The sequence below is a fragment of the Micropterus dolomieu genome, linkage group LG22 (genome assembly GCF_021292245.1).
Source record: "Micropterus dolomieu isolate WLL.071019.BEF.003 ecotype Adirondacks linkage group LG22, ASM2129224v1, whole genome shotgun sequence".
NCBI classification, from domain to species: domain Eukaryota; kingdom Metazoa; phylum Chordata; class Actinopteri; order Centrarchiformes; family Centrarchidae; genus Micropterus; species Micropterus dolomieu.
The window spans coordinates 3,340,655-3,353,700 of record NC_060171.1 but is presented as its reverse complement, the minus strand read 5'-3'; the positions used below and the strand labels follow the sequence as shown (position 1 = coordinate 3,353,700).

General features: G+C 42.4%; 1 protein-coding gene across 4 annotated transcripts in view; it reads right to left on the bottom strand.

Annotated features, from left to right (window-relative positions):
• lsp1a (lymphocyte specific protein 1 a) overlaps positions 1 to 13,046 on the bottom strand; it is a 52,596-nt gene that overhangs the window by 29,045 nt on the left and 10,505 nt on the right. For 3 of the 4 annotated variants that reach the window (XM_046038683.1, XM_046038686.1, XM_046038685.1), the window contains one exon: positions 1,838 to 1,984. In XM_046038683.1, coding sequence (XP_045894639.1) covers positions 1,838 to 1,984 — 147 coding nt within the window. Of the gene's footprint in view, positions 1 to 1,837; positions 1,985 to 9,340; positions 9,361 to 13,046 lie in introns of those variants that run through there. The other variant, XM_046038687.1, reaches the window with a different exon arrangement.

Below are 13,046 nucleotides of genomic sequence, written 5' to 3'. Positions count from 1 at the left end.
TATCTCCTAAAAAAGCCTGTGTGTGTCTCAGAGCCTGATATCTCTTCTTCCTTTGAGCCATCAATGAGCCTCACTGGTGCACTGGGTCACATGTTCCTTCATCACCATGAACACACACACACACACACACACACACACACACTCTAGTTTATTCTGACTCAGTCCCACATACACTGTCCTGCTGCCCCAAACCTCCTCTTTGTTTGAGAAAAACTAAACCAGCTATTTTAGGTAGTTACTGAGCCTTTATTAAAAACTATGCATTTGTGAGGGTTTTTTAAAGATTACCTTAAAATCAGAAAGTATTGAAGGACGGCCAAACGCATTTTTGGTTGATCCATGGCCAGATATAGAGTTATGCATGTAACTTTTATTTTAACATCTCCTGGGCAGAAGCAGTTCAATTCAATCAACATGGATGGATTCAGCACTTGACCTCTGATCTCCTTGGAGGCAGGAAATCATACAGCTAACTTTGCAAAAAGTAGTTTCAAAACAGCATTACATCACTGCTTCGTCTTGTACAGAAGACTTCTCAATTACAGGCTGCAGTGGAGCTGCCTCATGCCGAGTCACCGCAGCCCGACACCAGCTGAGCCTGTGATGTGACCGAGGAGAAGGTGTTGGAGGTGCAAGCTGTATTTATGAGTCTTAAATTAAAATTCGGCTCAAACGCCACAAGCTTTGACATAATGGTGGTTTTCATCAAGACATTCTTTGGCGGTTGTGTAATGTGAAGGCAGCTGTGTGTTCGTTTTTCAGAAAGGCGGGAGGGAAGAGGTTGTTTGCAGCTTTTCCCAAGGGAAACGTTTGTTTTATGTAACCAGACATCCGTGAAACGCCATAAACTTGCGAGCGTACGACGAGCAGCGAGGAGCAAGGAGCTTTGAGTTTCACAGCTGGGAAACATGACGACACACTTGCAGTTATCACTACAAAAAAATAACACAGTCAGACAGTTAGCAGCTTGTACAGGAAGTCGTGTCGTGGGACCTGAGGGAAGTGAATGAATAATGTTCTGCACCTAATAGCTTCCTGGGTTCCCATGATTAAATGGACAAGGAATTCAACAATGTCATATTTGTAATTATCCTCATTTCTTTTAAATCCTAAAAGAAACATGACAACTTTTAAGTCACTTCTCAAAACCTCTCTTTAAAAAAAAAAAAGCTTTGTGGTTTAATGACAAACCAAGGTAAAATTCCCAGGTAGTATCAACATTTAAAATTTTAATTATCATGAAGAGTGTTCGAATATCACACTTTTAAAACACTTACTGTAAAAACTCTCCGGCATCAGCCAAAATTACTAAAGTCTCCCAGACCAGCATGTGTAGCATGCAACGTGGGTTTGGGAAGGAAGCAAGTGACAGCACTCCGGAGATTTTTCAGCCTGTCTAAAGTTTGGTCGTTATTGGAAAACTCTTTATAGCGAATGCAAGGTAAGTTAACTTTTAGCTCAATGCATGATGTGGGGACTTGATTGAGGGAACATGTCATGGTTTGTCCGTCTGACTTGTGAAGTGAAGCTGTCAGTGTTACTCTGGTAAAAACACAACACAATGTTTTGCTGCTGTTTGTGTCATGTGTCTGCAGACTCTGTTCCTCCATTGCACATGATAACATGCACCTTTAGGCCACTTTCAAACTGTTTCATCTCTAATTTTAATGCTTGCACATTGCCGACAAATGCTTTAATCCTGGTTCAACCGTGTAAAGCACTTTGTGACTTTGATTTGAAAAGTGCTGTATAAATAAAGATCATTAGTATTATTAATATACGTGGACTGTAAAATAGCACTTTTGTTCTGATTGCGTCTCAGTGTGTCAGTACTTACTTGCTCTCCTCTGCCGGCGTCTCATTTTCCAGTGAAGACTCTCTGGGAAGCGAGCCGCCGTTTGACCAGCGCAAAGACTCACGAGCTCTTCGACGGCGCTCCCTCTCCACCTCCTCAGCATCCTCGATGCTCCTCTGAGCCGTCAGCCTGGAGAGGAAGGAGCACTTGGTACAGTTAGCAAAAGGTGGGAAGCACCAGTAACTTTACTCCAGTTCTGTAATGAAGTCAAACTCAAATGCATCAGTGCTTTCCTTGCGTCCCACCGTTTCCATACAAAACCACAAATCCTCTTAAAAGCAACTATTTTTCATCTCAATGACACAGCTTTACAAAGGGAAAAGCTCATATCTACAATTTTGGGGATGAATTAAAGTGGGCTCAATGAAAATTCCCAGAGCTGGAGATACCAGATTAAAGGGAAATCCCTTAGATGTCTGGAAACCTACAGAAGTAAATCACTTAAATGCAGACTTTTACACATAATGAGTACTTTTCCACTGTGGTATTATTGCTCCTCAGTCATTCATCACTGGTGGTTGGGAAACAATAAAAGCTTAAATGAGAAACACTTGTCATGAATCACAGACGACAAAGAGTCCTGACTCCTCCTCGCTTTCTTAACAAAAGAGTCTGTCAGGTCGTGAAGAGATCCGGCCAGAGGGAAAATCTGACGTGCTGCGGATGAGAAACGACACCGGCTGTTTATCTGCAGGATAAACACACGTGCTCTTCACCTCGTGTAAGCGTGACATCACAGCATTTATTATGAACACTGTTAATCTATTTATCCAGAGACGTGCCAAACACGACCACTCACACAGGCATGAAAGCTCTGACTCAACAACGCCCTTCAGATCCAAGGAAGGAAGGAAGGTTGAAATAAAGGGCAACTGGACTTGGTTAAAGATACTTGCAGACATTTCGCCTCTCATTCAGGAGGCTTCTTCTATTCTCAATGACTGGCAGGGAGTCCAAGACATTTAACGTCGGTGGAGTTGTTCTCAAGGTGATGGATCCCGCTCGGTTTGTTTGTACTCCTGGCTGTTGTAACGACAGTCATTGCGGTTGTTGGAGTTACATGAGCCTGAAGCTGATGATAAACGGGGCAACTTTTTGAGCAATTGTGCAGGGCAACATTGCAATGGTAATGAGTAAAGATTACTACCGTAATCTCCTTTCCCCACCACTCTGCCACCTGCCCCGCCCCTATCTGTTCAAAACATCGTCGGACTTGCCACTAGCAAGATTGCCCAGCAACATTGCTCAAAATTGAGTCTGAATGACCGTTTTTGGAATTGCCAGTTGAAGCCAACTCCTCAGGCCGAGACTCTGCAGTTTACCTACATTTGAAGGACAAGAGACACACAAAGGGAGGGAAAAATCCTGTTTACACCAGCATGGAGGTACCATCTCTCAACAGGGGGATGGCTAAAACACCACTTATCCCCCACCTACAATTCTGTCCTTTCATCTCTTCACAGGCGAGTGAAGAAACTCTCACATTAGGCCTCATGCGAAAATGCCAACAACGGTCGTTCAGACTATGAACACAGCAACTGTCGTTACAACAGCCAGGAGCACTAACAAACCAAGAGGTATCCATCACACTGATAAGGCGGTTAAATAGCTAGGATTCTCTACCAGCCAGTCAGAAGCCTCTTGGATGAGAGGCAAAACGTCTTCAGGTATCCACTACCCATGTTTTTGACCTTCCTTGGATAACTTTGACCTGGATGACTGAGAATCTTCACGAACAAAAACGTGGAAAAAGGGATATCTGGATAGAATATATAATAATTGATGGTTTGGTTGCCTTTCTGTGTGGAGTTTGCTTGTTCACGTGGGTTCTCTCCGGGTGCTCCGGCTTCCTCCCACCATCCAAAGACATGCAGGCTAGGTTAATTGGTGTCTCCAAAATTGCCCTTGAAGGAGTTTGAGAAGCAACCTGTGTTTTCTGTGTGTTAACTTTTCTGAGAAGCTTTTACATAAATTTTGAGCACATCAGATACATGACTGTAACCTGGTCTGTGGCTTGTGTTGATGTTGATCGTGTTTCAGCCTCAGCTGAGATTAACAGGTCAATAAGCTCCATGTGTCTGCTCAGGTGTCGAGTTACTAAACTCACATTTGGCTTCTGGGTCACTAAATGATCCCTAATGGCTCCAAGACGCCATCTGTTCCTTCACTTTCTGTAACAGATTGATGTAGGTGGGGCAGGCTGTGACCTCTGATCCTCATCAACTTTCATCTTTACCCCTTTTTAGGTTCAGTTTATAACTACAGCGTCATCTCCTCTCTCTGCTCTGCTTTGCGTTTTGGTTTCAGTATGAATTCCTACTCGTCTCCTGCACCACTGTTCTCCATCGCTGTAGATATAACTTTCCAGCTATAATCACATTAGATTTTTGCTAGTTTCCCCCTTAGTAGAAATACTCAGTCTAAACACAACGCTACAAGTAAAAGACAAAAGCAGCAACTGCAACAGCAAACTGTGTAAACTCCAGGTTTAATTTCTGCTGCTGCAGAAGAGAGTGTCTTTGACTGTCAGATCTAAAAGTTATCACTGTAAAATGCCACTTGGAGTTAAAAGGTATGATCCACAGGCTCCAAAACCTGATCAGCACAGTGCTGGATCAAGGTTTGCGTGTGGCTTCCACACCATATCTGTTCGGCCCACAAAACTGCAAATAATTCTTATACATGCTTGAAGCTACGTCTCTGCACGGCAATTTTACAGAGCTTCACAGTAACTTTCAGGTCATTGTTTATCAGTCTGACTGCAGTTTTACTGTTCTGGTTCACTCTTAGGGCGTTATTTTCAGAGAAGCTGCTGTAAAAAGCCGCCGTGCCCTACCTCCTCAGCAGCAAACAGCAGACAGACACCGAGATGAGCTGGTGAACATAGCGGAGCATTTAGCAGCTAAAAAGCCAGATATTTCCCTCAGGAGCTGGTGGAGACCAAAATTAGCAACAGTTTGCTGACAGGTTCATCAAATCAGCTTACAAGGTGATATGTCAACGTGGTGTTCACAATGCTGCTACCCCAAGTGGCCTAAAGAAAATTCAGTAATTGTCGGTCTAAAATATTTCAGGTCATTGTTAACGAGTCCAAAAGGAAAATGTACCAAACCGTCTTAAAAGCTGTGAAAAATTTACCCCAGCTTCTACACTCCCTGCTGCTGTTTGAACATCAGTTGCAGATTTTGTTTTGCCTTTGGAACAAAAAGATGAGGTACGGCCTCCATTCTTCTACAAAGCTCCGGTTGGCTCGTTTGTTTTTTCAACTGTTGGAAAAAATACCTGACCTATTGGACTCACAAAAAGAAAATCTGTGGCTAGTGATTCAGGATACTGATAAACTCTACACTCGTCAGCATCAGCATTACTTCCTCCTCCTCCCCCATTTTTCTCTCTGTCCTTTCTGTGGCCAGGCGGGGAGGAGCAGGGAGGAAATGAGAGAAGGGGTGGAGGTGGAGAGGCCGGTGAACAGCTGGAGGTGGGTCAGCTGGGTGGTGAAAAGGGAAAATTCAGGGCAAACTGTTTGTTTTAGGAGGTGCTGGAAGCAGCAGATAGGCAGCGGTCACTGTGTCAGGACACATCACTCAGTGTCAGATAGGGCGGCAGTGTTTAAAATCCATCAATGTGATACTTAAACTAAATCCAGAGGCCAAACAGTGCCAAATGCTAAAATGTCACGTAACAGTTACAAATATTAAAGCAGAACCGGCACACACATTGCTGTAGTGGAGTAAAATACTTAATATATAAAGTTTTAGAAAATGGAAAATACTCAAGAAGGTCAAAATTTTATTTAAGCGTGATTTATGGACTTTAACAACACCACAAAAATAATATTTTTAAGAAACTTTCCAACAGAATTTGGCATAAAAACACAAACAAATTACTGTCATACCTAAATATTAATTCTGTCCTACAACCCCTGAAGCGTTCTTTTGTGATCCTGTGTGACGGTGGAGCGTAGGTGTTGTTTAAAAACTGGCTGGTTGCTGTTTATTCTGTGTTGTCAGCGGTTTGGGTGTTGAAAGCTGCAGCAGAGCTAAACTCACCCCCCCCCCCCTCTGCCCTCTCGTTACGTCTCCTTTCTGTAATCAGCGCTGTGAAATTCTGTCATGCTTGGCACCAGGCTCAAACATCTGATTCAGACTAAATGATTAATCCTCCTCAGAGTGATTTTAAAGCACCGGGATTACCGGCAGCTTTACTTCCTCCTTCTCGTCCTGCGTTTTATCAAATCTCCTTGTCGCTCGTGTCATCTGATCATTGAAGCAAGGCAGAACTCGTCCTAAACCCTGAGAGCAGGCCTAAACTGTAATGTCGCCTCTTAAGAAAATTACTACAATATGTACAGAACACACTCACTTCCCCAGCAAGCAGGTTTGTGTCGTTACCTCTGTGAATGTTTCCTCAGATAATTACTGACAAAGTGCCCTTGAACCCTGGAGGTCAGTATGATTGACAGAAGCTCAAGCTCAAAAGACGAGGGAGCAGTGAGAAAGTGAATCAAACCGAGATGTGGTTCCTGTAGAACCTTAAAATGTCTTCAAACAGGATTTTTGGAAGGAAGGCGTTGAATTTATTTTGTTTAGTTTTACACCACTGATGCTTTACGTCACAATGACCAATAGACATTTACACTGTTTTATTGTATTGTAGACCGTGTGGTGGTGGTTATCAATATTTTAACCTTGAAGAAGAAGACAAAGACTGAAGAAGGGCACAATGAAGAAGTAGACAAAGAAGACTGAACCAAGGCACAAAGAAGAAGTAGACAAAGAAGACTGAACCAAGGCACAATGAAGAAGAAGGGCACGAAGAAAAAGAACAGAGTACAAAAGAGTAACTGAAAAAGGGCACATGAAGGTAAAAGAATAAAATGAAGTGAAATGTGGACTGTTGCTGTTAAATCAATCCTGTCTCCTAGAAATTACTAGCTCTACAACAACTTATTTTCATCAACAAATAGTCTATCAATCCATTAATTGTTTAGTCCATGAAATGTCTAAAGTGAAAATCATTACAGAGCCCAACATGACACCTTTATACAGGATGTTGCTCCTAAACCCAAAGATATTAAATTTACCATCACATGACAAACAGAAACGAGGAAACATTGTTAATGGAGGTTAGCTAACAGGCTAGTCGCTTGTTCATCCTGTAACTGTCTCGGTTTAGCTGACATCTGACTCTGGGAAAAGATATCAAATGATAAATGATATCCCAAAATGTTGGACTGTTTCTTTAAGTTACAGATTTTCAGTGTTTTGGAGACACTGCTAGATACTAAAAGATTTGGGGCAAAAAGGCTTAATAAATAAAAATGCAACCATCAGTGTGTAAAGTAATCTGTGATCACCCACATTGAACCACAGCAACAACCAGAAACACGACACGCAAACCAGATAAAAGCTGCCCCACCTGCCAACACACCATCTAATCCACATATTGTTGGTCTCTATCTGTCTGCACTTGTTCAGGCTTCAGCTTTATTGTCCGGCAACGTTTCAGTGACAGTGAAAGAGGGATTAAAAGGCTAAAAGTATTAAGGCCTCAGTTGCTCTTTTGTAAGCATGCATGCTGTCATCGATGACTCGGTTGAATGACAAAATAATAACACGGTTTCCTTTCAGCCCGAAAGCCCGGCAGGAGCCGCGGGACAGACGAGGACGGTGGGAAGACGTTTGTGAGATGAAGTCACTGTTGTGTTGAAACAAGTCAGGGCAGCGGAGGGCACTAAATCACTCCGACACAGCAACAAAAAAAAAAAGATGCCACTTCCCAGAAAAACAAAATTCGCTGGAGTCACCGGACGAGTTGTGAAGAAGGAGCCGGGAGCTGCAGCGTCAAACTGCTGTTAGTCTTGTAATATTTCTCACATTTACCGCTTTACCACTGTTTCTGTAGCCTCTCCATCACGGTCCAGTCCTTTTTTTCTGGTAACATGTGGTGCATTAAATAACTTGACTTTTTCTGTAAGGTTCACTTTTGTTTTTGAGTGAAATGTCTCAACTACTGTTGGATAGATTGCCGTGAAATTTGGTTCAGAGGTACCTTTTGGGATGAAATGTAATCACCTCTTCATGCTTCATCTGGCGGCATCATCCGGTCAAAATCTTATTTGTTATTTTCCAAAGACTTGCTCAACAAACAGCGCTGTGGTGTTTCTTATTGGGGCTCAGTCTTGGATCAGTTTCCTCTGATTAAGAGGGAGAAATAAAACCAACTTGTGTTTCTCTCTGCTTCACATGAGTACTCCAGAAAAGTGGCTCAAGCAAAGGCGCTGCTATAAAATTCGGTCACCCTGACAACAGCTCAACAACAGCTCTGACACAATAAATGTCTGATATACCTGGCATGATCCAGGTCCAGCTCTGGGCACCTTAAATCGTTCAACCCCGGACATTAAGTTTCCCTGAATTAGGTTATTAAACGGACTAAATCAAGCAGATGTTTTTGCAGAGACGGCCCAATTGTGGCTGAATGTCGACACACTCTGCTTTTCATCTAGAAATGTTAAATCAAAGACACCTGGACTTACTGTTGATGGAGACTTAAAAAACTTCTCAATTGAAAAAGAGTTTCCAAACGTTTTAAAGAAATCTACAGAAAAGTAAATTGCATTTGGCTAAGTAATAACTTGATTCAAGGCCTGGACTGAATGATTTCAGGTGCCCAGCGTTGGACCTGGATAGCACCCATTATTTATTACAGATATTCGTGTGTCAGAGCTGTTGGTTGAGCCAAACCTCTGCGGTACCTCTGTTTGAGCCACTTTTCTAAAACACTTCTCTGAAACACAAAGAAGCCCAGCAAAACGTCTTTCTCTGGTTGGAAGCAGCAATGATCAGCGAGCTGTCAGACACCAGTTGTCACGACCAGAAGTCCAACGAACCCCCCAGAGACATCAAGCAGACAGTGATCACCCTGTTATAGCTGCATGCCTCTCCCCTCCCCTCCATGCAGAGCACAAATGGCCTGCAGCACATTTTCTACAGATCCCTGAAGTCTGGGAATCCTGCAGGTTTGTTTGCACAGAGGCTTTAACTGGAGGACAGGGAAGAGACATGTTGCCATTTTCCAACACGTCACACTGACTTGACAAACATGAACCCACAAGAAAAACCTCATCCCGAAGGACTACAAACAAATCAGGGTTTTGGATCAAGAGAAGTTTACAAGGACAAATACCTTCATGCAATGGCTCAATGTGAACTTAAATAAACCAAAATCCCCCCAAAAATGCAGCAAGGGCATCCTTCACGGTGTAGTCCACAGACCAAAGAAAACAAACTTTGTATCTGATTGCACCCAAAGCTTGCTCCTGAGACCAGAGAAGCTGGGAAAGTATTCTGGTTCATACTGGGGCAGAAATGCTTGATGTTGTTCCCACATTAGTAATAACTTTAAATTTGTTCCTATAAATGAATATAGTTGGTGCCTTGAATTAAACCATACCCTCCCTTCAGTATAATAGAAGAAACTTACTGTGTTATATTCAGTTGCTGCTGTGACTTTCCTGTTTCTAACTCTCAAACAAGCAGCAGCAACTGAGCACTAATGACCTCTTAATAAACAAACATTAACATGAGAATTTTAAATTAAGAACACACACAATCAATATAATTGGACATTACTAGTCAGCTAATTGGTGACACCAGTGATTGTGAAGCTTGATTAAAGCAGCTGATGCCGATCAGTTGATGAAAGCTCGACTTGAGTGTTTTGAACTGACGCCGTGCTTCATACGGTATATTTTACGTTAACCTTTCAACTGTAAAGGAAATTTACTGTATTTCATTATTTTAAAAGTATATGCTTGCACCATTGTTATTGCTTTCTCATGAATTAATGTATAGCAGTCATACCAACATGTACTTTCTGAGATGAAAACCACATGTGGTACTGGCACCTTTTTTGAAAATTCTAGTTTGAGCAGTGGTCAAAATATGTGGGAAAAAGTCTGAAGCATATCAACATTTCTCAGTCCAAGACCAGACTCAAATTGTATTAAAAAGGGAACACCACCGATTAGGTGTTTCCAGGCGTTGAGGTTCTCCAGAAGGAGCTGTATGTCTACTAAATGTCCTCAAGTGACGTCATCCCATTGGTTTGTGGACTACCGTTTTGAAACCTTGTGGCCGTCGTCGTCTTGTTTTTTTTGGAACCAGAAGTGAGCGTATTTGGACCAGAGGGTAGAGCGGGAAGGAACACGACATAGTAGCGACTTGTCAATCACAAGGTAGCCCCGCCCTAAAGCTTACCCTGCCTTATCGTCTATTTTCCTCTAAATGGGACCATAATTTACAAAATTATGGAACATCATGCTGTATTTAAGAACACTTGAAACTAGCGACGGAGACAAACTCATTAGGAAAGAGTTTACTGAGAAGTGGTAATTTTCTCATAGACTTTTATTCAATCTGACTTATTTTTGCATCTGCAAAGAATGCAGGTTTAAGGCACTTTCACATTGGCTTCACCTTTCAGACCTAGAGGTTCTTACTTGGTTGGGAGTTGGAAAGAAAGTGAGCTCACCAGACCTCTTTAGCCCGCTCCTCATCTCTGCTGCAGGCTACAGGCTTTCGGGCTATATTAGCTGCTGCACACATAACACATCTGAATCTCCGATCAATTGACCCTTCGCTAAGCCCCGCCCCCCCCGGTTACTGTTGCTAAGTCTGACCAACTGTTGGCGCTGCCACTGTCTATTACTGCACTCCCTGGAGAAATATTGTCAAATTTGTTGGAAAAAGCGATCTCAGAAAGAAGCAGTGTTTTAATCACGTCATCTTACTGATGGTCACTGAGGTGAGACAAAAAAAAAACTATCATCGGCTCTCTCAGATAGGACTCCTGGAAACAGGAAACCCCACTCTGTTTACTTTCCCCCTGTCCCTTTAATGCAGACAACCTGCGGAGGGAGGGAGAGTTCAGCTCCCCCATCACTCGTCAGCCAACCAAAAACATTCCTCAGTCTCTTATCTCCTCGTTTCGTAAACATTGAGGACACCCACCCATGTGTGGGGGAATCTGGGGTCAGAGGTCGCATCAGTTAGTTGTTTTTGAAGCAGGTATGCCTCCTGAATGACATCACCACTGGGGGATGGGCTAGGCTGGGCCAAAGGGGCGTTTGTCCCCCACAAAGAGCTGATTAAAAACAGCCCTGCTGTATGCCTGCCTTAGCCCGCTATGATGAAAGGCACACAGTCCGATAACACCACCTTTTAGATTCGAGTCGGCGCCACTTTCTTATGATGTTACTCACAAACTGATGTTCAGTTTGTATCTAAAGTTTCTGTGATTTTACAGCAAGATACTGTAAAGTCTGGGAGGTAAATATGGAAATATCTTTCACTGAAAACAGCGCTAACAGTTTGAAAAACAGCCAATGATCCTTGTTGGTGGCAAGACAAACTTTAGTTGGCAATGTTCAGCACCAACCTGTAACAGACAACAAAACTGGTCAGGCAGCTTGGCCATGACCAAAAATGTTTTCACAACAAAAGAAAGGTGGTGGCGACTAAAGTGATGCATTTCTTGAATATACGAACCAGCCGTTTAATGCCAGTATACAGAGAAAACAGAGACAATTGAACAGACAGGTGGAACAAAATGAGCACAAATAAATGAAGCGCGACAAACCATCAAAGCTAAAAGGACGTGAAAATCAATCTAATCTGGAAAGTAACTAAAGCTGTGAAATAAATCTACAAGAGTAGAAGCATAACATATTAGAAAGTGTAAATACTCAAGAAAAGTACAAATACCTCACAATTGTACTTGAGTAAATGCGTTTTGTTTCACAGCTGGAATCAGATTAAGCTGCCACTGTTAAAGTGCCATTAAGTGAAATTCATACAAATAAATGCGTATTTCTCCTTATTTTAATCATTTTTACCAAAAGTCTTGAAAAAGTAGGCAAATCATTCAATTCATTTTCCCCTGGATTATCTCACTGTAACTTCATATTATTAACCAGGCATGGGTCAATTAAAAGGTTTAAAACAACCTAAAAATATACAGCTGCAGACTGAACCTTCAATCTCAACAGGGAGAGACTGAAAGTTGACGTCATCTGCTGAAGAACATAGTGTGATATGATCAAAAGCTCTAAAACTCCTACTAAACAAACCTTTAGCGAGATTGCTTTGAATGACCTACTCAACCACACCACATGAATATTTCTGAATCCCTAAAAGTGAATTTCACCCAACAAATGCAACACAGTCTGGATAAACTTCTTTAAAAGATCCACGCCTAAAAATTGCAGAATGAATCACGCTGTCTTGACGTGGATGATGGATGTAAAGCAGTTGAGCTAAGATGCCCACGTCGTGCGAGTGTTTTTGGAGTGATGTAATGGCTGCTGTCAGCCAGACTGATGCCATCTGCTGAGCGGACTGAATCATAGCAAGAGGCTGCCTCCTCCAGCTGTTATCTGCTTCATAAACATACAGCGGGACCTCTGCTCTCACTGTGACTCAGAGGTTTACATCAAGCCCGCTGTTTGTAACACCTCCAGACTGACTGAGACACCCCGACCAGGTTCACAGGTCAATAAACAACAAGGCTTTAATACAGTCTGTGACAAATCCATGAATCAGTTTTCTGAAGAACTCCTCTGGGTAAAGTGGAAAGTCACACTGAGAGGGATGACTTTCCGTTTTACATTCAAGTCCGCAAATCCCCCTGACTGGATCTTTTTCTTTCAACAGAATAATTTTCCATGTTTAGACTAGAAGTCTTCACAGGGCGGACCTGATCTAAAACAGAACGACCGACCCAGACATGACGTTCTTAAACTTATTTTCAAAATAAGAGAGACCTGAGGACAAATCGGAAATATGCCATCAGTCCGGGACATGACCCAACAAAAAAAACAAATTGTCATGGCTGGAAACTTGTTTTTTATTCCTGATGGTGTGATAGTGTTGTCTGAAGTTCTCTCATTAGTTTTAGAGGACTCCTGTCATGAGTCCCGTGCACAAGTGGAAACTTTGACTTGCCGTTTGTGCTAGTTGAAAGGGTCGCGGGGATTATTAATGTCGTCCGGTTGTGGCACCATGAATGTCTATTCGAAATTTAATAATAATTCGTCCAACAGTTGCGGAGATTTTTAAATACAAACTAAAAAGTGGTGGATCAACAGATCAACACTTAACGAGATGTGTTCACAGGACAGTCAAGTTCT